We start from the raw sequence: 26,624 nt of genomic DNA, 5'->3' as shown, positions 1-26,624 counted from the left end.
AACCCTGCAGCCCAATGGTATAAATGTGGACTTGACAAGCTTCAAAATCTCTTCCTCTCCCCCCCCCCCCCCCCCCCCCCCCCCCCCACTGCATCCCAAAACCAGCCCAGCCTGTCCCCGCCTCACCAACCTGTTTTTCCTCTCTCCTATCCCTTCCTCCCACCTCGAGCCGTACCTCCATTTCCTGCTCCTTGACCTGTCGGTCTTCCCTGGACTGACCTATCCCCTCCCCATCTCCCCACCTATACTCTCCTCTCTACCTATCTTCTTTTCTCTCCATCTTCGGTCTGCCTCCCCCTCTCTCTCCCTATTTATTCCAGAACCGTCTCCCCGTCCCCCTGTCTGGGTCTAGGCCCGAAACGTCAGCTTTTGTGCTCCTGAGATGCTGCTTGGCCTGCTGTGTTCATTCAGCTTCACACTTTGTTATCTAGTATGCAAGACTTTGCTTGTTGCCTTTAAGACTTGTCACCCCATGAAAGGCCACTGCCCTATTACCTTCCTCATAGAGGTTACAAACTTGCTAAGGATTTTGAGCATTCTCAGTTTCCATTTTGCTTTCCTGCTGAGTCTGTAAATGGTGATCAAATGTACACACTTGTGAAATTTCTCGACCTTTCATTTTGTGACCAATGTTCAGATAATTATCATTATTTTAAATTTGGTTGAAGTTTATCTACGGATTCTTTTCTGTCTCACTAGTTTGTATTATTCAACCTCTCTTGTTTAACTCAATAGATTTGGTTTTTGCCTTCTCCCTGGCAAGGTATGATGTGTTTGAGAATTCTGAGTCGTTGTCCAGTACTACCAGCCCCACTTCATCCTTCCTAGTTCTTTCTGAATACAACTATGGAATATTTTTGGTTTTTGATGTTTAGGTGGAAAATAAGGAACCCAGCAGCATGTCTGTCAGTGCTGGCTGAATTTTAAGCACAGCCTGGTGAATGAATTCCTATTTCTGTAAAGTACCTTTTTTAATACAAGGCTGTTGGCTGTAGATCTGTCATCCTTGCTCGTTAAATACTGTGGTCCAGACAGTTGGTTTGACCCTACCATACCCTTTCATTTAAAGGGGTGTCTGGTGTGTATGGAATTGTGCTAATTAACATTCAAATCATGGGTAGTCACTGGGAATACTTTAAAAATTAAATAATGCGTTAGGATGAAACAAAGCAAAGGATTGTTGAAAATACAAGTGTTCATAAAATTGGCAGTTTCAAAAAATAGAGTATGTAAATAGTGAAGAAAGTGCCAGTATTCTGATGCAAATAGTGGCACTAACTGTCAAAAACAAACATTTTGTTTTGGACCATTGCATGGCTTCCCTTTTCTTGAGGTTTCATTGACAAAAATGGTTCGTAGATGTGTTTATAATACAGCTCTGTTCCTGTGTAATGAATGTTAAAGATGCTTAAAATAGTGTACTTTTTATTTTTAGAATGGACAAGCGAAAAGGTACAACATCCATTGTTTAAATTCAGCTGCAGGTTCAGCAGTTATATTTTGACACAAAGTGTAGCCTTTAATAAAACAGTATTGTCGTTACTTTCACTTTTCTCTCCAAACTGGAACAGAGTTAATGATTCAGCTTGTACTGGATTATGTTACCGGGGTTGGGCGGGTGGGGGCTGGGGAGAATACAAATCAAGACCTGCCTATGGAAATATTGCTGCTAATCAGTGTTGGTGGAAAGTGAGAAGCAAAGTAACATGCAAGTGAAGGCATACTAATTCTCTTTAGCTGCGCTCTACAGATATGTTGACCTGTGGAACACAAGACACACTACCTTCAGTTGTGCAGCCTCCTTCAATATTGCACAAAAACGTCAGTGATTTATTTTTTAATGGTCAGTCCCTAGAGTCAGCCATGAGCCTTTACAACTTGTGAAACCTTTACCAACTGAGATGTGAGCAGAGATAATGGGAACTGCAGATGCTGGAGAATCCAAGATAACAAATTGTGTAGCTGGATGACCACAGCAGGCCAAGCAGCATCTTAGGAGCTGTGACTGATTTATGGGGTCCTTTGTGCCCCCAGCTAAAGCTACATTTGAAGATTTGAGGAGGCTTGGCTTCTCGTTTTACAATGTGCAAGTCATCTGGCATGTGAACTTGTCTTTAATGGATGCTTGCTTCATGAGAGCAATGGACATAGCTGCACTGTCTGTGGAGTGTTGAATGCCAAAGGAGTCAACCCTGAAAAATCTGGAGATGAGCCCAAAGATGGAGTGATGCCTGTCAGTTTATCAGAACCACCTGCAACCAAGCCAGTGCCTTGCCATACCTTTTGGACTCGTGAGTAAAACAGAGGTGGACCTTGACATGGCATCCTGTGTCCTGTATGATGATTGCCCAGGGCTGCTCCCACCTGAAGAAGTGGATCTAGTGAATGTGCAGTATTCTGGAGAAGGAAAACAAGTGCCACTGTACCAGCTTGAGCAAGCAGCCTTTTTACTGGAGAATGGTGAACCTACACTCGGGTTTGATGCTGAGGAAGTTACTGGGATAAAATAAATAGCCTGCATTTGAATCTTTTGGTGTTTTGCTTTTGAACTTTCAAGCCTCTTTGTTTTTGTCTGGTGTAAAAAAATTAATGCTTTCTCCTTATTTGAAAAAGGTTCTATTTTGATAGTGCACTGGCAGACTCTTGTTGAGTGATTGCCAAGGGACTTGATTAAAATGCTATGGTCTAGCAAAACATACTGTGCTTTGGGATTTCTCACATCTAGTATTAATATTGGCCAGTTTCATAACACAATGAAAAACAGACAAAGGAATCTCAGATTGCAAAAATTGTTTGGAGATGGGTAGAACACTGCTTTGAGTTGCACTCCAAGGGAGTACTGTAACCAAAGAAGCTGTAGAACCATTAAAAGCCTGTCTGCCATGCCTAGGCTGTATATTGCATCTACAGTGAAAGAGCTTAGCAAAGCTTTTGACTTAATTGCCACAGGTAAAGCTCCAGGTGATTAGTGCCATACTATCTGAACTCAATGTTGAAAGTGGCATTTTTAAAAAAATTTTTGCTACATCAGCATGAACCTCTGTACCTTGGCTAGAGGGAGAGACTGGTATCCAAGAGATGTGTGATGCTAAGCTTGTAGCCCTATACAAGAGTGATTGCAACTATTGAGGCATTTTCCTGCAGACTGTCATGAAAATTGTATTTCAGTGCTGCCCTTGTAACTTTGCAGATCCTGGCTGACTGCATCTATCCTGAATCATCTGTGGTTTCAGAACTGCAAGAGCTACTTTGGGCATATACTTTCAGTTTGGCAACTGTTTTTAATTAAAAAGTGTGCATTAAGGTAAGTCTTACTTCAACTTCCTCTTTTGCACTAACATTCAGGGGTTTGCCATAACTGATGGTGGGATGTTCGTAGAGTTCCCTCCCCAGTTAATTGTTCAACACATTCAAGACTGGATGTGGCAGCACTGCAGAACTTTGGTCCCATCCATTGAATGGAGAATTTCTTAGCTGCTTCTACAGCATGCTACTTCCATTCTTTAACACACTTGTCCTTTGCTGCAGCTCCACCAGATTGATACATCTTTTAGGCATGCCTGGTGCTGCTCCTGGCCTGCACCTTAGTTTAAATCCGGGTCAATCCCCATTTTGATGATAATGATAGAGGGGGACTGTCAAGCAATGAGTTTACAAACTATGCTAGAGTATAATTCTAGTGTTACCAGTGGTCCACAGTACTGTGTAGATGTTTTTGCTCCAGAATATGGAAAAGTGACTTCAGCAGGTTTATCCTACTTGTTAGTTCACCTAGACCATCTGCAGAGCCCCGGGGATAAAAAAAAATTAAAATGTTGACCAGTTTGACTTTATTTGTTTTAGGCAGCTTATTGATTGACTGGCTTGCATGTCTTTCTGACAACAGAGACAATAGTTCAGAATAATTAGCTATAAAACACTTCAGTGTATATTTCTTCATGCAAAAGTTTTTGGAAATCACATAGACTTTGTCAGCATCCTGTCAGTCTCGAAAGTCCGGACCTGCTATGATATTGTTTTGAAACAGTCTAAATGTTAAAATGGACATGTGCACGTGTGTGGAAAATATGGTTCCTTAGGTGCTTGAAAAAAAATACTTCAGACAGCTGTTTGAATTATACTGAATGCGCCCCTGTATATACTTGTTTAGGTTGCATAATGTGCTCTGACATTCAGTTAACAGAATCTCAAAACACAAAAATACTAAGTCAGCAGCACTTGGAAAAGGCAGAGGCCTGAAACTAGAATTTTATAAATGCAACTTTTTGCTTTAGTAAGCCATTTTGAAAATCTCCAAATATCTGTGCTTTACAGCCAATAAAATATTCTAGAAGTGTACTTCCTGTTTATAGGAAGCAGGATGTTTTGTGCTCAGTGAGCTCCACAAGCAGCAATATGATAATCAAATCTGTTTTTGTAATGTTAATTTTGAAGTACAACTAGCTGTCAGTACACAATGCTGCTTTTAATCAAAAAGTTCTAAGGAATCTTGTTTCTGCTCAAGCAGGCAAATGAGGCCTCTGTTCAACCAAAAGATGGTATCTCCTTGCAGTGTGGCGTGCCTCTGCACTGGAGTGTGCACTGCCAGCTTGCCACAGGATGCGCTCATAATTTAGTTTAGCAACCTGGTGCTCATGAAGTTAGAGAACCATTGATCTAATTGAGTGTTCGGAGAGAGCTCTTAGTGCTACACAATTCCTCATTGGCTCTCTGTCTGTCTCATTAAGTGAAGTGGTGAGCTGGACAGTGAGGGTAGCAGTAGGAAGGTGGACAGAGTGGTGAGCAGAATAGTAAATGTAGAGGAGAATGGGATGGAGAACTGGCTGGTGAAGGAGATGCAGGTGCACCAATTCTGGTTCCTCATGCGCCTGCACCACACTGGATGTCAATATCTCTGACTTAAAGTGCGTTGGTTGGAAATGTTCCACAACATGACTCCATGTTTTTTTGAAATCCAACATTAAGGAGTTGCAGAAACTGAACTGGGGTTGGGGTGTGTGGGTTAAGAGAAAGATGAGGAAATGTTTCCAGAATACTTTATCCCTCAAATCAATGACACCATATGTCATAACGATATGGGGTTAGTGATCCCCTTAACAATTAAACTATATTTGAACTAGATCACCTAAGAGGTTTTGGGGCAAACTTTAAGGTTCTGTAATTTTTGAAAGAGGTGTTTATTTAAATGTTGAATGTATGACTCGAATTGTAATATAGATTCATAGGTTTAAAAAATGCATTTAAAATTTATTTTGCTGTTTTCACAATCATCCTTTTTCAAGTGCTGACCAGTATTAAAACAACCAAAGCCCAACTTATTGCAATAAATATAAAGCAAAAAACACCTTTTGTTGTATAGCATGTACTTATGAGAATAATTAAACTAGCAACATGTGCTTTAGAGATAATGGGAACTGCAGATGCTGGAGAATTCCAAGATAATAAAATGTGAGGCTGGATGAACACAGCAGGCCAAGCAGCATCTCAGGAGCACAAAAGCTGACGTTTCGGGCCTAGACCCTTCATCAGAGAGGGGGATGGGGAGAGGGAACTGGAATAAATAGGGAGAGAGGGGGAGGCGGACCGAAGATGGAGAGTAAAGAAGATAGGTGGAGAGGGTATAGGTGGGGAGGTAGGGAGGGGATAGGTCAGTCCAGGGAAGACTGACAGGTCAAGGAGGTGGGATGAGGTTAGTAGGTAGATGGGGGTGCGGCTTGGGGTGGGAGGAAGGGATGGGTGAGAGGAAGAACCGGTTAGGGAGGCAGAGACAGGTTGGACTGGTTTTGGGATGCAGTGGGTGGGGGGGAAGAGCTGGGCTGGTTGTGTGGTGCAGTGGGGGGAGGGGACGAACTGGGCTGGTTTAGGGATGCAGTAGGGGAAGGGGAGAATTTGAAACTGGTGAAGTCCACATTGATACCATATGGCTGCAGGGTTCCCAGGCGGAATATGAGTTGCTGTTCCTGCAACCTTCGGGTGGCATCATTGTGGCAGTGCAGGAGGCCCATGATGGACATGTCATGAAGAATGGGAGGGGGAGTGGAAATGGTTTGCGACTGGGAGGTGCAGTTGTTTGTTGCGAACTGAGCGGAAGTGTTCTGCAAAGCGGTCCCCAAGCCTCCGCTTGTTTCCCCAATGTAGAGGAAGCCTCACCGGGTACAGTGGATGCAGTATACCACATTGGCAGATGTGCAGGTGAACCTCTGCTTAATGTGGAATGTCATCTTGGGGCCTGGGATAGGGGTGAGGGAGGAGGTGTGGGGACAAGTGTAGCATTTCCTGCGGTTGCAGGGGAAGGTGCCGGGTGTGGTGGGGTTGGAGGGCAGTGTGGAGTGAACAAGGGAGCCGCGGAGAGAGTGGTCTCTCCGGAAAGCAGACATGGGTGGGGATGGAAAAATGTCTTGGGTGGTGGGGTCGGATTGTAAATGGCGGAAGTGTCGGAGGATGATGCGTTGTATCCGGAGGTTGGTAGGGTGGTGTGTGAGAACGTGGTGGTGCCTGGCCTCCAACCCCACCACACCCGGCACCTTCCCCTGCAACCGCAGGAAATGCTACACTTGTCCCCACACCACCTCCCTCACCCCTATCCCAGGCCCCAAGATGACATTCCACATTAAGCAGAGGTTCACCTGCACATCTGCCAATGTGGTATACTGCATCCACTGTACCCGGTGCGGCTTCCTCTACATTGGGGAAACAAGCGGAGGCTTGGGGACCGCTTTGCAGAACACCTCCGCTCAGTTTGCAACAAACAACTGCACCTCCCAGTCGCAAACCATTTCCACTCGCCCTCCCATTCTCTAGATGACATGTCCATCATGGGCCTCCTGCACTGCCACAATGATGCCACCCGAAGGTTGCAGGAACAGCAACTCATATTCCGCCTGGGAACCCTGCAGCCTAATGGTATCAATGTGGACTTCACCAGTTTCAAAATCTCCCCTTCCCCTACTGCATCCCTAAACCAACCCAGTTCGTCCCCTCCCCCCCCCCCCACTGCACCAGACAACCAGCCCAGCTCTCCTCCCCCCCCCCCCTCCCCCCCCACCCACTGCATCCCAAAACCAGTCCAACCTGTCTCTGCCTCCCTAACCGGTTCTTCCTCTCACCCATCCCTTCCTCCCACCCCAAGCCGCACCCCCATCTACCTACTAACCTCATCCCACCTCCTTGACCTGTCCGTCTTCCCTGGACTGACCTATCCCCTCCCTACCTCCCCACCTATACTCTCTCAACCTATCTTCTTTACTCTCCATCTTCGGTCCGCCTCCCCCTCTCTCCCTATTTATTCAGTTCCCTCTCCCCATCCCCCTCTCTGATGAAGGGTCTAGGCCCGAAACGTCAGCTTTTGTGCTCCTGAGATGCTGCTTGGCCTGCTGCGTTCATCCAGCCTCACATTTTATTAACATGTGCTTTAGAACTGTTTACATTGGTTGGTTGGTTTATGGGAGCAATACTATACAAATAAATTTGCTAACTATCCTTCATTTGCTCAGTTGATGTAGGAGTACCGACTTCGTGGATATAAATTAGTGATCTGGTACCAGAATTTATTTACTCTAACTTGTTGTTTGCCACTGCAGGAGGAAAAACGTAATATTACATCTGACACACCTGTCCAGAATTGCCTCTTTTTATCCTTTTTTTTGAGAAGAAGAGTCAAGATGCATCTATGATTCAGTACTTATGAAGCAAATAGTTCTCATTGACTCACTTCTGTTGGGATATATTTGTATATAAATTGCATATATGTTGCAACTGTTCACATAGATATTCAGTTCACTAGAGGCAGTAAAGTTGGCTTGTTTGCCACATAGGCCCAAATTACAGTTCCACTAGGCCTGATAACCAACTCTGTCGCAGCGACACTAGCTGCTACTGTCACTGAACTGTTGCCACGTATAACTGCTATGGCAACAGGACATGTCTGTTTTTGTTTTTCTACTTAGCCTCCTGCCCTCATTGGGAAGGTTAACCTATGTATCACTCAATTGTGTTCCTTTATTTCTCTTTCTCCGTATGCCGTCATGCATGCTGATTTTTCTCTCTTAATCTTGGCCCCTCTGTCTTTACTGCATGCTTTTGTTTTGCTCCAGCTGTTTCTTTCCATGCTGTTACTTTCTTGTTTTTTGTTCTGTTTTACTTTCTTTCTCTCGATCAAAGTCTCAATTCCTTATAATTCATCCTCAATCGGTTACTTGTATATTTTGTCTCTACTCTTTTATATATTTCCTTGTTACTTGTTTCTCTTTTTTGCTTAATCTTGCATACTAATGCTTCTCCAGTGTTTCTGCGCAGCATCAATTCCTTGCTGTGAAAATATTGCCCTTATTTTGTTCAGGTGAAGCCCATCATTGTCTGAAGGCTAGGACTGTGCCTGCTGACGCCAGTTTGTATGCTGTGAGCACTGAAATACTGATGTAGCAGGTTTTAAATTCTTTGTGTGCATGTTTCTGGATCAGTGTGTGTACACAGTTGTGAATACCAGTAGATGCTCTTGATTTACTTGCCTATTCCTATACTGACAAGGATAATTCTGAATCCTCAAGTTCCTTGTTCACAAAACACCCTTTTCAGGACTTAATTCTATTTCTTTTGTACCACTGACTCTAGTCTGAGTCATGGCTTCCAGTTGTTTGCCTTCCCTCTCAGTTTGGTTTACATGCATTTTGTTAAGTTCCTTGGTCGACATGCAGATGGGTCATGTGCCTTATCAGTGCAGCGGCGTCCTTCTTTCTTTTGACATTACGATCTCCTTAAATAGTCCATGCCCAATGTAGAAACATTACTACTTCAGTTTGAGATCTCATACAGGATTGTAATTTTAAAGATCCAACATATAAGCACCCTTTGTATTTGATTGGCTCCCTTACTGTCCTGCTTTGTGTTCCGATACAAACGGACTTGTGAACAGACTGTGGAATGGAACTTGTTCTCAGCTGAGGTGTTGCCTGTACTATATTTCTATGGTGTACTGCCAACCTGCAGCAGTAGATTGATTCACAGTAGGATAGAGTTGCTTATGGCTCATCTTTTTGTAAGTTATACGACACTGACTACCTAATGCTCATTCAACACTTTTTTGGATTACTGTATTACATTCCTTCTGTTCTGTTTAAAACACTGAAGTTCATAATTTTCCCCTTCTTTAAGCTGTCTTCTCGAGATGGTGATATTGCCTGGATGGTTTTTAACGTGGTCAAATGTGTTATGCCAATCTTGGAGCAGGTGAGATTTGAACCTGGAGTTTTGACTCCAAGGTAGGGACACTACACTTGCTACAAGAGCCTTTTGGAGGTACCTTTCACTGTATCTTCCATTTTAGCCTTTTAATCATTTTCAGCAGTTCCTGAAGCTCCAGTTTATATTTGGGCACAACTAGTCTGGGAGTTGGTTTTGATTATGTGCTTATCCCAGGTACCCATGCTTCAGTACACTCAGTTAATTTGTCATTGTGTGTTTTGGGCCTCTGCTGTCTTTCCAGCTTCATCTAATGTTACACGAACCAGTTATTCTTCGGTTTGATCTGATTATAGTTATTTGTAATTTGAAGCATGTATTTGTCAATTGAGCCTGAAGACTGCTCGTTTGTTAAACTGTTTTCAGTCGATTTGCCCTGCTGACAATCGATTCACCAACATCCTTGGTGGACATTTATGCAACTTTGCTCACAAACCTGCATACTTGCTTTCCTAAGGCTGATGCACTTGTGATGCTGTGTAAAGTATTACAGAAAATAAATGGCTGAAGGCAAGAAAGTATGGAAGTGAGCAGCAATAGGAAGAGTATCAGCTACAGACATTGCTCTAGAGGACTTCAAACATACTTTGAAAAATCAGGTAGGGATAACTTAAGTAATTATTGAATAATAAGATTTCAGACCAGACAGGCAGCATACATTTAAGATGTTTGATATCACAGCATGTGACTTCTGGTTAAAAATTTTCATGTCTTGCCTTCAGCCATTCTCTGCAATGGAGCTACACAGTGTCTTTAGTCAGTTGCCTACATGATGTACCTAGCATCAATAAGGACAGAATCTAGACTCTCTCCTTGTAAATCTGTGATATCATAGGCATATGAATAGTGTTAATAAACTTAAGACTTGTGTCTCAACAAGAACCCAGCTCTTCATGCTGTATGTTGCATGCATTGATGTAGAGAACTAGAAAGTCCATCTAGAAAATGGAGTCACAGGTAAATAGAATAGTGAAGGTGGTGTTTTGGTATGCTTGCCTTTATTGGTCAGTGCATTGAGTTATAGGAGTTGGGAGATCATCTTGCAGCTGTTGGTTAGGCCACTTTTGGAATATTACAAGTGGAGAAAGGTTTTTTTTTTTTTAGAAGGGACTTAAGGGCCAGCATCTTCATGCAGAGGGTGTTGTGTGTTTGGAATGAGCTGCCATGGGAAGTGGTTGAGGCTGAATTGACATTTAAAAGGCATCTGGATGGGTGTGTGAATATAGAACATAGAACATTACAGAATAGGAAGGCTTTAGATGATATGGGACTAGATTAATTTAGGATATCTGGTCAGCATGGATGAGTTGGACCAAAGGGTTTGTTTTCATGTTGTACATACCTATGATGGTTGTTTGTAGGCATTAAAAGCTTATCATGACTGTTAACCTGAGTAAATTGGTGCCAAAGGCTAGAGCGGTGACAGCAGCATAGTAGTTGAAAAATCATTTTTCAATAGTCAATCATGACCTCTTGAGTTTAGAATTGAAGTTCCAACTACAATCAAAACTTTAAGGCTGCAATCTATGATGAAGTACAGGTGCGTATTCTATCTCCCGCTCTTTTGCAAAAAGAAACTGGCTGTTTCTCAGAAGCCCAGGACAACTCCAATTTTAAGGAAATTAAAGATAATATAAAGACGACCACTAAAGCATACCCTATTGCTGAGGTGAGTGGCAGCCTAGAAGATTTAAGTTTTTAAAGATCAAAGATTTACAAGAAAAAGCAATAAAAAGAGGAAAAATAAATTGGAAAGAAAACTAGTGCGAACAGTAAGAACGGATAGCAAATGTTCCTCCAAGTATATGAAAAGGAAGAGAGTAGCTAAAATGAATGTTGCTCCCTTGGAGGATGACTGGGGAGTTAATACTGGGGAACACAAATGGTAGAGTCACTAAATCAGTATTTACCTTCAGTTGTCATGATGGACGACACTACCTGTTCGTATTGGAATGGTAATGCAGAGTTTATAGAAAGGGAGCAAATTAAAGCGACCACCACCTCTAGGGAGAAGGTGCTGAGCAAACTGGGATTGAAGGGCATACAGGACTGCGTGTTCAGAGGTAGTGAATCAATGGCTACAGTATTCAAAAATTCCTTTGATGTGGAAAGGTTCCAGGGGATTGGAAAAATAATTAATAACATCCTTATTCAAAGAAGGAGGGAGGAGAGAGTAGGAATCTACAGACCAGTTAGTTTGATTTGTCATTTGGAAATTGTTAGAATCCATTATTAAGGCAGTAATAACAGGATATTTGAAAAGCCAAAATGTAATATATCAGAACATCAAGGTTTTATGAAGAGTAAACATTTGACTAGTTGGCGAGAGTTCTTTTGAAGATGTAACAGGTGATATGGATAATGGGGATCCTGTAGCTATAGTATATCTGGAATTCCAGAAGCATTTGGTAAGATGTGACAAAGAAGGTTAATGTGGAAAGAGATCACGTGAGGCTAAGGGTAACCTGCTCTCTTGGATGGAGGATTGGCTAACCAACAAAGCTGGCAGTCAGGATAAGTGGGTCTGATTTTGGTTGGCAGGACATAACCTGTCACCTGACTAATTTAGTTCTCGGGACCCCAACTATTTATAATGTATACGAATGATATGGATATGGGGATAGAAAGTACTTCAGCCAGATTTGCACATGACATTAAAATAGGTGTGAATTTAAGTTGCCATGAAGAAATAAATTTATAAATGTATAGGTCAGGTAAATGGGCCAAAATTTGGCACATGAAGTTTAATATAGATGAGAGGCTAACCATTTTAGTCAAGGAAAGGATGGAGGGAACCTTTAGAATTCTGGGATCTGGGTGTCCTCGTGTGAATTGAGGAGAGCTAGTATCTGGATGTAACAGGTAAAGAGGGAGATAATTAGAATTTTGGCATTTATTGCTAAAGGAAGACTATAGACGTAGGAAAGTGTTGCTGAAACTGAAGCATTAGTGAGATTGCACCTGGATGGTTGTGTACAATTTTGAATCTGTTACTTGAGGGATGTAGTTGTAATGGAGGTAGGTCAGAAAAGACTCAGTAGATTCTAGAGGTGAAGGGCCTCTCTTAAATAGAGATTGAACAGTTTAGGCCTATATTTTTCTGGAGTATAGAAGATTGGAAAGAGATCTAATTGTGAATAAGATGCTGAATTTGATTGCTCTACACGAGGAAGCATCCATGCTGCATCTACTAGCATGACAGGTTCCAGTTTTAGGCTAAGGGGAGCAGGTTTAAAACAGATGAGAAATTACTTGTTTCAAAGGATTGTGGATCAGTGGAATTCACTACCGAAGAGTGCAGTGAATACTGGAGCATTCAGTAAATTTTTGAGGAGATAGATTTTCAATTAATGTTTTGAAGAGTTATGGAGAAAAAGCAGGAAGGTGGAGTTGAGGCTGAGATGAGGTGTATCAAATCGCAGAGTAGGTTGAGGGCCTAAATTGCTTACTCCTCCCTTCCTTCTTTTAAGAAAGGCAGTTAAAAGGTGCTAAAATAGCAGCTCCAATCCAAGGAACTGATTTCTACAGGAAATGCAATTCAGTGAAAGAAAAAATAATTCATTATACTAAAGAGGCCTTACCAGTTAATATTGGTATTTACGTTGTCATTGCTGCTCTTTCAGTGAAGACATCACACAGGCACAGGGCTGAGAATTTTAGGGCTGTGAAAATGGAATCAGAGTATGATCAATGATCATGCAGACCATTATCTCATTTTTGAAACAGGTCAAAGCGTACAAATTAGGGATTTTCATTGGAATGTGAATTTGTGGAAAGATGTCTTATGTCTGTACAAGTCATATGTTGTAATGAGCAGTAGTCTAGTCATGTGAAGTGGAGGTGCTGGCGTTGGACTGGGGTGGACAAAGTCAGAAATGATATGATATCAGGTCATAGTCCAACAGGTTTATTTAAAGTCACGAGCTTTTGGAATGCGACTCCCTCAGGTGAGGTGGAGAGAAGCACACTTCGCATTTCACCTGACGAAGCTGTGCTCTGAAAGCTTGTGATTCCAAACAAACCTGTTGGATTATAACCTGGTCATGTGACTTCTGACATCATGTGGAGAAGTAGATATGAATCAGAATTGGATATCAGCCACTCATTTTTACAAGAATGATGACAGGGATATTGGAGATGTCATGCCACATAACAAACACAATATCTCTAACCAATAATATGCACCCTTGTATGTCAATGGTGCACCATATTCCACTAAATTGAGAACTAAGGACTAGATCTGGTTGAGCTATGCATCCACCACTGAATGTGCAGACAATTAATCTGCATCATTGCATATCTTATTGGAAAAGCGTTCCCACTCTTTAACGAGACAGGCCTGTACCTTTCTAAGACTTCTCCCAGAACATCTCAATGATGTGAAAATTTGCCTTTCCCTCAATTGCACTTTTGGAGTAATGGAACCAATGCCTACAGCCCATCAGCTATTTGTGTATACAATATACTGTAAGATTAGTAAATGCAGAATCCAGATTATATGTGAGTCTTTGGTAGTGTAGATGTGTAATCAGTCTGAATAAATTCAAGTTGTGAAGTCTTAAACCCTGACTTCGTCAGAAGTCATACGACACCAGGTTATAGTCAACAGGCTTATTTGAAAACGTAAGCTTGCGGAGCTTCAGTCCTCCTTCGCTAGCACCTTCTTCACTAACACCAGAAGAAGAACAGAGATTGTTTTTATGCAAACCTGTTGGACTATAACCTGGTGTTGTAATTTCTGACCTTGTCCACCCCAGTTCAACACTGGCACCCCCTACATCCTGATTCTCTGTGGCATACGTTACAAGGGCTAACACAGCAAACCACAAAGCACATCAGTAACCTTAATCTGTGATGGCAAAATTATTTGGAAAACCTTGAGACTGTATCATTCTTTATTTAGAAAAGCATGGATTTATCAAGGACAAATGTAAATTTGTCTGACTAACCTGATTTGAGGGGGCAACCAGGAGGGTAACTGAAGGTACTGGTTTGATGTGGTCTAAGACAAATGGGCAGGCTAGTCAGAAAATTGAAAGCTCATGAGATCCGATGAAAATTGACAATTTTGATCTAAAAATGTCTGGACGTTTTTACAACTGGGAGGCGGTTTCCACTAGGTTCAGTATTGGATGTCTCACTGTTCACATTTATTAATGATTTCAATTTGAATACAGAAGGTTTTTTAATTGGGTAATGAGGAAGAAAGAATGATATCACCGGTTTGATCTGTCACAGGTGTATATCTGTGGGATGGTGGTCAGGCTGGAAGAATAGTGGCAAATACTGTTTCAGTCTGGAAAAGTGTGAAGTTCAGGAAAGGGTGCAGGAGGACATGCCCGCAGGAGCACCAGGTGCACTTAAAACTGTTTCAACCTAGTGAAGCTAAGGATGACCACTGTACCAAACAGTATAGTAAGCATGCAGTAGAACAAGCTAAGTGATCCCGCATCCCACGGATCAGATTGGAGCTTTGTAGCCCTCCATAGTCAGTCATAAATAATGGAAAATTAAACTCTCAGGACGTGTCTCCCATCCTTAATGTTGGGTGAGCAAAACATGAAGTTTATACATCTAGAAGCATTTTCGGGTGGATAATCCATCTGACTCCTGACTCCTTCTGAGATTCCAAGCATAGCAAATGGATTGGAGTCTTGGAACCCCCTCCCTGATGTTTTTGTGGATGTAACCAGAACAAATGGATTACAGTGGTTTGAAAAGGCAGCTCACCACCACCTTCTCAAGGGTATCTAGAGATGATCAATAAATACTATCCTAGACAGTGGTACCCACATCGTGTGGATGCATAAAAGGGTAAAAAGTTGACCCATGTGATATCCATAAATGACTGAAGGCATTGGATGCTGCACAGGCTATGGGCTCTGATGACATTTCTGGCAATTTTAGTCCTGAAGATTAATGTTCCAAAACCAAATGCCTTTAGCCAAGCTGCTCCATTAAAGCAATGACACTGGCATTAACTGGGCAAGGTGGAATATTACTCAGTATGTCCTGTCCACAGAATGCTGGAAAGTCCAACCTGACTAATTTCCGCACAAGTCATTCATCGGCAGTGTTGGTTGGTGGTGTTGACTATCTTATTGAGTGACACTTGCAAAATAATAACCTGCTCCCTGATGCTCAGTTTGGTTTCTGGCAGGCTCACTTGGTCCTTGACTTCTTCACAACTTAAGTCTAAACATGGGCATAAGAGCTGAACTTCATGGAAACAGTTCCTAACTCATCCATGCCAACCAGATATCCTAGATTACTTTATTTCCATTTGTCAGCGTTGGCCCCTCTTCCTTTAACCCTTCCAGTGTATTTACGCACTTAGATGTCTTAAGTGCTATTGTACCAGCCTCATCCTCCACCTTTGGCAGCTCATTCCATATATGTACTACCCTCTGTGTGAAAAGGTTGCCCCTTACTTAGGTCCCTTTTAAATCTTCCTGCTTTCATCTTAAATCTATGCCCTTTGGGTTTAGACTTCCCTGCCCTGGGGAAAAGGCCTCTTCTATTCACCCTCGCCATGATTTTAGAAACCTTGAAAGCCCCAGTCTATTCAACTCCTCCCCATTACGCAAACTATCCAACCTTTGATGCAACATCATTGTAAATCTTTTCTGAATTCTTTCACAAGATCTTTCTGGTAGCAGGGAGACCAGAACTGAATGGTTAGGCCACTTTTGGAAAACTGCAATGTCCTGTACAGCTGTAAATGACCTCCCAGTTCCTATACTCGATGCCTTTCTTGGTCAGTGCAAGCATCCCAAATGCCACCTTCACTATCCTATCTGCCTGCAATTCCACTTTCTAGAAACTATGAAACCTCGCACCCCAAAGTCTCTTTGTTTTGGAGCAATCCCCAGGACCTTACCATTAAGTGTATAAGTATGATCTGCCTTACCAAAATGCAGCACTATGCGTTTATCTAAATCTAAACTGCATCTACCACTCCTTGGCCCGTTTGACTTAAGGTCCTTTTGTACTTTCCTCACTGTCCACTGCACCACCTATTTTGGTGTCATCTGCAGATTTGCTAACCATACTTCCTTTTATTCACATCCAGATCATTTATATAAATGACAAAAAACAGTGGACCTAGTGCTGATCCTTGTGGCATACCACTGGGCACAGGCCTCCAGTCCAACAAACAACCCTGCACAACCACTCTGTCTCCTACCTTTTGAGCCAATTTTGTATTGAAATGTCTAGTTGTCCATGTGATCTAACCTTGCTAACCAGCCTACCACGTGGAACCTTGTCAAATACCTTACTGAAGTCCCTGTAGACAGTGTCCACAGCTTTGCCTTCATCAGTCTTCTGAGTTTTTTTTGAACAAGTGACAATCAAGTTAGTGATTCACTATTCCCCCCCACACAGCCAAGTTGACTATCCTCAATAAATCCTTGTCGTCTTCATACGTGTAAATCCTGTCCCTCAGAATCCTCTCCAACAACTTACCCACCACTGTCAGGTTCACCTCTGTATTGTCCCCTGGCTTTTCCTTACCAACTTTAAGTAATGGCACCAGGTTAGCCAACCTCCAGTCTTCTGGTACCTCACCCAGGGCTATCAAGATAAATATCTCAGCAAGGGGCCCAGCAATCACGTTCTTAGTTTCTCAAAGTTCTGTGGTACACCTGATCAGGTCCTGGGGATTTATCCACCTTTCTGTTTAAGACGGAGCACCACCACCTGTAACATGGACACTTTTCAAGGTACCACTAATTATTTCCCCAAGTTCTCTAGCTTCCATACCCTCCTTCGCAGTAAGTGTTAATGCAAAATACTGGAGAACTCAGTGATTCTTGTCTTGACATTAAAGCAATATTTGATTCTGAAATTGAGGAGTCCCTGCGAACCTTGAGAATGAAGTCGGTGATTGAATCATCAGCTGCTTCAGGAAGAACCTCATCATAACGCGAGAGCTGGGAACTTTTGATTATGGCATAATGTTCAGTGTCATTTGTTAATCAGATGCTGCATTTGGATGCACTGCTTTGGTAAGATAGGATATTAAGTGTCAAGTAATATTCTCACCACAGCGCCAGGCAATGAACATTTTCTCCCCAGTGAGAATCCAGTCATTACCACTTGACATTCAAAGGCATTACTGTGGTTGAATCAATTACTGTCAACATTCTGGGGGTTATCTTGCCTCGAAGTGGAACTGGACCAGTCAAATAATTACTCTGACCATAACAGAGCAGAGGGTGGAAATTTTGTGGCAAAAAGTCACCTGGCTCCTCCAATCTATTCAGCATTTACAAAGTACAAGTCAAGGAACGTGATGGAATCCTCTTCATTTGTCTGGAATGAATGCAGTTTGGCACAATCCAGAAGAAAGTTGTCCATTTGATTGACATCCCATTCAATATCTCAACATTCACCCACTTCATCACTGATAGATATTGCCATGATTCACAACATCTGTAAGATGCACTGCACTGATGCACCTTAGACAGCAACTTCCAAACCCATGATCTATGCTGCCCAGAAGGATAAGACTAGGCATAGGTGGCATTCCTTTTGGCCCATACCTTTTTTAACTCTTTCCTATTCATGTATTCATCCAGATGTTTCCTAAATGTTGTAATTGTACCAGCCTCCTCCACTTGCTTTGGCAGCTGATTCCAGAGACATCCCCTGCCAAAAATGTTGCAACTCAGGTATCTCTTAAATTGTGCCCCCTCACCAGAAACCTATGCCCTTTGGTTTTGGCCTATCCTACCCTGGGGAAAAGACTTTGTGACAATGATGGAACAGTGATAAAATTCTGAATTAAGATCCCAGAAGGAAGACTGCCCCTAAGAGCACTCTGGGTATAATTACCTCACATGGATTGCTGCAGTTCAAGAGTGCAGCAAACCACCATGCTCTCAAGGATGATTATGGAAGACTAGGCAGCAATACCCACATCCCGTGATTAAATGAAGTCAGTCTTTAAATAACACCTCAGTTTAGCTTAAGATGACTTTTTTTTGACCTCTAGTTTCTTGTCTGATATATGAATGAATTTGCTTTCTGTGATTAATGGGAACCAGTTGTGGTTCGCAAGTATATGTATTAAACTAGATTTTATAGCTTTTGCTTGCTAATTCATTTCAAGAAATGAAAGGGTAAACATGGGTGGGTGAGATAAAGCCTAAGTAAACTGATTTGCTGTTTGAAATTTTGGTTCGTAGGGAGGCACAGGTGCCTTAACTAGGATTTACTACATAAAGTAAACACTCTAGATCAAGAGTTAACCCTTTTAAAAAGAAAGGTGTGAATTGAGCTGTCTATCAGCGGCGGAGGAATGTGACATCAGTGCAATGGCCACAATGGCTTTTGGTTCAGGGACAGTGGCACTGGTATGAGGGGAGAAAGGAGCTGTTCGAGTGAATAAAAAAGTAAACTGACTGCAGATGCTGGAAATCGGAAACCAGGACAGTGTTTTTTTTAAAAAAAGTTTAGCTGCCCTGGAGCATCTGTGGAGAGAAATCAGACAATGTTCCGGGTCCAGCGACCCTCCTTCAGAACTGATGGTAGCTCGGAAGCAGTTTTTTTGTGCAGAAGGTAGGGTGGGGGTGTTGAGGTAGAGCCCAAAGAGAGAACAGTTCCACAGACAAGGGAGTGGATAATGGTCAACCTAGGAGAACAAATGGCTGCTAATGGGGCCTGTTAGCTATTCTGGTGAACCGTACTGGGACAGGTATAGAAAGAGCTTTACTACTAATGGGGCTAGTGGCGAGTTGGAGGTGATGATTTAGGGAGAGGGGAAACAGAGATAAACAGATGTAAAGGTCAAAAGGGGAAAATATGGCAAATAGGTAAAATATAATGGCTCTTTACTTGACTACACTCTAGAACCAAATATATAAATTAATGCACAAGTACAAATTAATGGGTATGATCCTATAGCTATTATGGAAACTTGATTGCCAGAAGATAAAAGCTGGAAACAAAATATTCAGATATTTGACCCTTAAGGTCAAGCAGGAAGGAAAGTGTAGTGTGGATTAATATGGGATAGAATAAGCAAGATAGCAAGAAATTATACCAATGTAGATTTCACAAGCTTCAAAAATCACCCTCCCCTTACTGCATCCCAAAACCAGCCCAGCTTGTCCCTGCCTCCCCAACCTGTTCTTCCTCTCACCTATCTCCTCCTCCCACCTCAAGCCGCACCCCCACCTGCTACCTGCCATCCTCATCCCACCCCCTTGACCTGTCTGTCCTCCCTGGACTGACCTATCCCGTCCCTACCTCCCCACCTACGCTCACCTCTAGCTCCATCCCTGCCTCTCTTTAACTTGTTTGTCTCCTCTCCACCTATCTCCTCCTCTGTCCATCTTCGATCTGCCTCCGCCTCCCTCTCTCTTCCTATTTATTTCAGAACCCTCTCACCCTCCCCCTTTTCTGATGAAGGGTCTAGGCCTGAAACGTAAGCTTTTGTGCTAAGATGCTGCTTGGCCTGCTGTGTTCATCCAGCTCCACTCTGTTCTCTAGCAAGAAATTATCTTGACTCCGAAGAATTGAAATCCATATAGGTGGAGATGAGGAATAAAAAGGGGGGAGAAGTCAGTGTTTTATGGCCTCTTAGCAGTAGCTAAACAGTGGGACAAGGTAAATTAGGAAATAATGAAGGCATGTGATAAAGGCTGTACATTAATCATGGGTGACTTTAGTCTTTCTAGAGTTTGGGACAGTCATTGGCAGAAGTAGCCATGAACGAGACCTAGTGTATTTGGTACTGTTCCCCAGTAGAGTATGTTGCGTACCCAACCAGGGATCAGGCTATTTTAAATCTGGTCGTGTGTAAGGCAAGCAGTTTAAAAATGACAGGTCAATCTTCACTCATTTATGCTATCAGCCAGGGTCTCATTTAAATGGCAGAGGAGACCAATGGATTGAATGGCCTACTTGTGCTCACTAGTGTTGCAGTCGTAAAATTACATAAGGCTCTGTAGAGTTCAGACTTTGCAGATATTTAATTTTTTTTATAATCAGCAAATATTTTAGTTTCTCTTATTTAGCTAACTCCTATTTGAGTTATGAATGTTACAGGATTAAGGATGATTAATCACACTCAATGCACCTAGTGGTTTTGAAAATTTTCTTGTAGTGTTAGATATCTTGCTTCCAGAGTTTACAGAGTTTGCTGTCTTGCATACCGGATGGTGATATTTTGGTTTTCTGTCCAGATAAAGATGAATGACGATGGGTTAGTGCATGACCTTGACTTTTTTGAGTCTTGGATTCTAATTTTAGTTGAGTTGGAAATGCTGGGTGAATGGTTTGGGTAGTAGATCACTACTTTTGCTTATGATCCAATGTTAAATCTCGACATGTTCACCTAAGCTAATAGGGATGTAGATGTAGGCAACAAAAATCAAATCCATGCTGCAGAAAAAAAGAGTTCTTTTCCCGTTTGGAGATATACGAATAGGAAGGGTTTAGACTTATATGGGCCAAAAGCTGGCAAATGGGACTAGATACGTGTAGGTATCTGGTCTGCATGGGCGACTTGGACCGAAAAGAAGTCTGTTTCCATGCTGTCTATCTCTGACCCAGTGACTGTCTTGATGAAAATTTGTGAATGATCTTCATGTTTTAATACCTCCATTTCATAGTTTTTACTTTTAAGGCTGTGCCTTACCTCAGCGTAGTTTTGGGGATATTTTTTACCTATCTGCAGTCATATTTCAACCACATTAATCCACTTTGAGCAAAGTTTATCTGCCATGCAATCTTTGTAATTTTTCTCTCAGATCTGTATGAGTTAAAAATTGTTTACTTTCTTGAAACACTTTTTTACATAGAATGCAAATTAAGTTCTTAGACCTTTTTTTAAACAGTAATGATGATGCTTGGTTTTAGGGAAGGTAGTGAAAATGTCATGGGTTTGTAATCCAGCAAACCAGGTTGGTGTTCTGTAGATAAGAGCGTAGAGCTCAATGAACACAGGCCAAGCAGCATCTTAGCACAAAAGCTGACATTTTGGGACCTAGACCCTTCTTCAGAAAAGGGGGAGGATGAGAGGGTCCTGAAATAAATGGGGAGAGGAGGGGAGGCGGATTGAAGATGGAGCAGTGGGAGAGAGATCCCCTGAGGTTTGTCTGGAGGAGCTGTAGACATGGGTGTGAATCCAACCTGGCATATGGTGAAATTTATAGCATCTGATTTAATGGAAAACTTGCCTAACAGTGACCATGTAACCACTGTGAATTGTTGTTACCTTAACTGCAGTGACTGTCTGCCAGTGGACACTTTAAACTACCTGAAGGAGATTTGATTCTATTGGATTACCGTTATGGAACTGGCATGATTTCCCTACCGGTCCTTGCTGGCCCAATAAATCTTCACCCATGATAACTGAAAGTGACTGAAGCTTTGATTCTGTAATAGCTTGCCTTATGTCCCAACAATATATTGTGTGTTGGCACGCAAATTGAATTTCAAGAAAAATCATGGTTTTAAAAATGTAGTAATTTTGAGGTATTATAATTTGGGATTTCAGTTTGGATTATACATTTTAACCAATTATTTTCCATATGCTTTCAACAAAGGAATATGGAGGCCAAATAACTTCTTTGATACCTGTGGAAAATTAATCTCTTGGATATGTTTCATATCTGAATTTTTAAAATTTTTCATCCAGCTGATAACATGTTGATCGAATGTCAAGTTTGGGTAGAAGCTTGAATTCAAATGAAGGCAATATTGAACATTTGATACTGAAGTCTTGATTTGTAAATTCCGATCAGATGCATGGAAAATATTTTGGGCATAGCGAGGTGTTTGAGTGAAAATTGGGTTCTAATCATTTGGATTTATTTCTATTCAGAATTGATGCCACTTAATGTTATAAAGCAAATCAACTTCAGAATCAATGTGAAATTTCCATATTTAATGGTATCTTTTAATATGGACAAAAATCTCAAGGCTCTTCGTAGTTGCTTAGAGAAAAATAAAAATGCTGATTCAGAGAAGTTGATCCTTGTGAGCCAAAATTTGGTCCAAGCGGTGAATTTTAAACTATTTGAAAATGGTGAGAATTTAAAAGGAGAACACCTCTGAAAAACACACTATTGGATATGTGTGCTGATTTATAAGGCTTAGACCATATTAGAATTTGAAGGGAATAGCAAATGAAAAATTTAAGGTATTGGAGGGCAAGTAATTTTTGGCTTTGCTGTTTTAAATATTAAGGAACTTTTTGATTTTCCTAATTAGTGTAGAGATGTATAAATGCTTCATTGATTTTTTTTTATTTTTCAAAGTTAGATTTTAACAAAAATTTTACATGCATGTATACACATGCATAAAAAAATTGCAGTTTTTGTATGCATACTTATGTTAAATATATTCATGGTCTGGTTGCAATGACTGGTACTTGCTGTCCAACTAAATAAGCCTACTGGCATCAGTTGTAAAAGATTTGTGTTTGAAAGCGACATTGGATTCACCAGTTTATGTAATTTTAAGGATGATATGCTGAACAAAAAGTTCCTGCTGGTGGCACTTCATGTACAGGAATAGTTCAACACAGTAGAACGTTTTGAACCCTTTATAATTGTTTTTGATTGAATGGGCAGAAGGAATTTCACAGCCAGCTTTTATCATGGGTTTCTTGTGAATCAATCTTCAGCCCTGTTCTAAGGTATGTTGACTCTTCCAATAACCTACCTACATTTTTCATCTGTTAGCTTAGACATAGGCATTTAGACCAGTGGCTATTTCATTCAAACTGGATTTTATTTTCTCATTCCTAAGCATGTGTTTTAACTCCTGATTCAGAGTAGTATGATCCCCTGGCCAGCCACCCGCACACTTCAGCACTGAGGAGCAGAGTCTAGTTAGAGCATCATCTTTCAATGCAATTTGAGATCTAATCGAATTTTGAATAGACCAAAATTTTCACACATTGTAGCAAATTCTAATTTTTTGTCTTTAAATTCAGTTGTCATTTATTTGGTGCAGATGTACTCAACTCTTTTTCTCCTATTTTTTCTAATCAATCTGTTCAGAGATGTTAGTACATACCCTTGGAGCAGGTGGGACTTGATCTGGGCCTCCCGGTCCAGGGGGAGAGATACTACCACTGCCACAAGGGGAGGGCTCCAAGATGTATTCCAACTACAAGTTAGGCACTGCTTTCAGCTGGCTGTCATCCATAAGTCTTGGACCTTTGGTTCAATTATTTGGTCATTATTCACTGTTTAACTGGCTATTGTGATTGTCCATTTGCGTTGGCTGGGGAGTGCTGTATTTTTAAATTGAAATTGTCATTTTGAGCTAACTGAGGGGATAGGAAGTGACCAAAAATGTAGAGGCTACAGTGAAGATGAAGGTTTCATTTGTTGATGGGTTAAGGAAGCAATCGGCACCACAACATTATTGGAGTTGGAAGTATGCAGTCTTGGTGATGGAGAGGATATAGGGCCAAAAATGTTGTCATGGGGAAAATAGTCTCATTTAGTTCTGAGAAATTTACTTGCTAATATGTGATTAACACAGCATCGCCCAGCACTATCATGTAAAGGCCCGGAGCTTGTGCCTTTTTGAAATACTTCATTCTTCTCCATCTTAAAGATTGAGGGAGAAGTTTCTTCATCCAGAGAACGGTGGGCCTGTGGAATTTTGTGCTACAGAAGTGGTTGAGGCCAAGACTTTGAATGTTTTCAAAGAGAGAAGTATGTTTCTTAGGACTAAAGGGATCAAAGAACATGGGGAGAAAGCACGACTAGGTGCCGAGTTGAATGATCAGCCATGATTGCACTAAATAGCAGAGCAGCTTTGAAGGAATGAAAGACTACTTCTCTCTTATTGCAGGTGTTTATGAACTCTGTCATTTTTCTCTGGTTGCCCTATTGCTGGTATAGATTTGTATTACTGAGGTTGTAAAATTGAGCTATCAGTAGTAGCCAGTCTCACTATTTGCTTCATAATCAAGTTGCCCAGATAGTGGGAGGCTCGAGGTGGAAACAGAAGAATCTCTCTCTTGTTTAAAAAATATAACACTAGGTTCTCTTTTCATTGGAGGTTTAGGATAGAAAATTTGTTTGTAGCTCCAGCAAAAACCTTAATGTTCTGATAGGATTAAAATTTCTAGCAAATAAATGTTGTGTGAAATAACCATTTCGACCAGTCAGCCATATTGTACTGCAGGCTAGGCTGGGGCTTTGGGCCTGTGCACAATGAAGGAGAAGTAGTGGTGGTCTCCTGTTGTGGATGTCATCTTTGGCTTTCGGGTATTCCAGTGGCCTGGCATGGCGGTCTTCAGCAAAGGCTTATGACAGTATTCCAGCAGCCTGGCATGGTGCCGTGCCTCCAGCTGCGTCTTCTAGATATTCCATCATTCCTTAATCGGTTTTCTCCGATCCCAGGAGCCATTGAAATTAAGACAAAGTTCATCACAGTTCAATTCCTTTTTTAAACAGCATGACGTCTGTCATTGTGGGCACCATGGTGGAGCAACGTAGAAAACACACATGACAATAATTCTATTCTATGGTGCCTAGTCTGACCTGTTAATTATTTACCTCCTGAGACCTTACAGCTGTGCCCAAGTTTTCCACTGCTCCATCCTTGGTAAGTTGGGTTGCTTTCTGAATGCTGTCTCACTTCTTAGTACCTGGTTTGGAAGAAGAGGTAAAGGTTGTAATCAAAACTACAGGATCCTCTTCAAAAGGAATCCTATCTTCCAGTTCTCTGACCTCGCCACTGGATCCATTGGTTATCCACCCTTGAGTTTATTACCCCTTTTTGGCATAGTAGTCTCTCACTTTCTTGTGCTCCCCAAGGCTAATTGCTGTGTGTCTTGTTGCTCATCATTTGCTGCTGGTAATTTGCCAGGACATCCTGCAGCTGAACTCTAGGAGGACCAAATTCTCCTTTAGCAGAAAACCAGTACAGCTGTTTGTCTTTACGTTCTCCTCTTTGCCTGCATTTTGGGGTTTATTTAACCTTGAACGAAGCTTCAAACCATAGATCATGTGCTGTCAGACCACCTAGTTACATCTCTGCAAGATTGCCAAACTTCCTTCTTATTTCTTTCCTATTGTTGCTATAAGGTTTACTTTGGAGCTTTTTGACCTGGCCTCCTTTTAAGCCGACTTTTTTCCTCTTTCACTGTCCTTAATTATACGTGATGGAAAATCTAATGTATTCAGGACAACTCAACTAGCCTGCAAATCTCTCCACTTTTGCAGCGCAGTTTCCTATGCTGTTGTGTTCTCCTGCCTACATGACCATAAGATACAGGAACAGATTTAGGTCATTCAGCTCATTAAGTCTGCTCTGCCATTCGATCATGCCAGTTTTGCCCTGTGATCTTTGATCCCCTTACTAATCAAGAACCAGTCTATCTCTGTCTTAAAGATAATCAGTGACTTAGTCTTCACAGCCTTCTGTGATAGTGACTTCCACAGATTCACCACTCATGCACTTTGACCCTTGTCACTTGTCTTCGTCTTTCATATCATTAAGTCTTTAAGACCTTCTTTACTGCCTCCCCCATCCTCCACCACCACCAGTGTTCAATTTCATGTCTGTTTTGTTCCGTTTCACTTGCAAAGAGTTTGTAAGCATTTTTACTGTGCTCAAGATAATAAAATGTGAGGCTGGATGAACACAGCAGGCCAAGCAGCATCTCAGGAGCACAAAAGCTGACGTTTCGGGCCTAGATCCTTCATCAGAGAGGGGGATGGAATAAATAGGGAAAGAGGGGGAGGCGGACCGAAGATGGAGAGAAAAGAAGATAGGTGGAGAGAGTATAGGTGGGGAGGTAGGGAGGGGATGGATCAGTCCAGGGAAGACGGACAGGTCAAGGAGGTGGGATGAGGTTAGTAGGTAGATGGGGGTGCGGCTTGGGGTGGGAGGAAGGGATGGGTGAGAGGAAGAACAGGTTAGGGAGGCAGAGACAGGTTGGACTGGTTTTGGGATGTAGTGGCTGGAGGGGAAGAGCTGGGCTGGTTGTGTGGTGCAGTGGGGGGAGGGGATGGACTGGGCTGGTTTAGGGATGCGGTGGGGGAAGGGGAGATTTTGAAACTGGTGAAGTCCACATTGATACCATATGGCTGCAGGGTTCCCAGGCGGAATATGAGTTGCTGTTCCTGCAACCTTCGGGTGGCATCATTGTGGCACTGCAGGAGGCCCATGATGGACATGTCATGAAGAATGGGAGGGGGAGTGGAAATGGTTTGCAACTGGGAGGTGCAGTTGTTTGTTGCTGATCACATTATCTCCTTTACTATGCTTAAAGTAGTTTGTATAGTATCTTGGATATTATTTGGAACAAGATTGAGGATAGTAAACTTGAGTAATATAGGAATGTTTAATCAGATCTGTTAGAGCTCAACTACGTAAATTATTAGCACAAGGTGATTATAGGATGC

The 26,624-nt window shown here is 41.9% G+C and overlaps 1 protein-coding gene across 11 annotated transcripts in view; it reads left to right on the top strand.

Annotated features, from left to right (window-relative positions):
• akt3a (v-akt murine thymoma viral oncogene homolog 3a) overlaps positions 1 to 26,624 on the top strand; it is a 397,520-nt gene that overhangs the window by 33,336 nt on the left and 337,560 nt on the right. For 3 of the 11 annotated variants that reach the window (XM_059648717.1, XM_048536505.2, XM_059648716.1), the window contains exon 2: positions 3,191 to 3,304. The exons of 7 other annotated variants lie outside the window; for them this stretch is intronic. Coding sequence is in view for 1 of the 4 variants with exons in the window: in XM_059648714.1 (XP_059504697.1) it covers positions 9,201 to 9,225 (25 nt within the window). In the remaining 3 variants the exon portion in view is untranslated. Of the gene's footprint in view, positions 1 to 3,190; positions 3,305 to 9,150; positions 9,226 to 26,624 lie in introns of all 11 variants that reach the window. One more of the 11 variants, XM_059648714.1, reaches the window with a different exon arrangement.

Source organism: Stegostoma tigrinum, chromosome 9 (assembly GCF_030684315.1).
Source record: "Stegostoma tigrinum isolate sSteTig4 chromosome 9, sSteTig4.hap1, whole genome shotgun sequence".
Lineage (NCBI taxonomy): Eukaryota > Metazoa > Chordata > Chondrichthyes > Orectolobiformes > Stegostomatidae > Stegostoma > Stegostoma tigrinum.
Note: the sequence above shows the minus strand (reverse complement) of the source record. Positions and strands in the feature narration are given on the sequence as shown.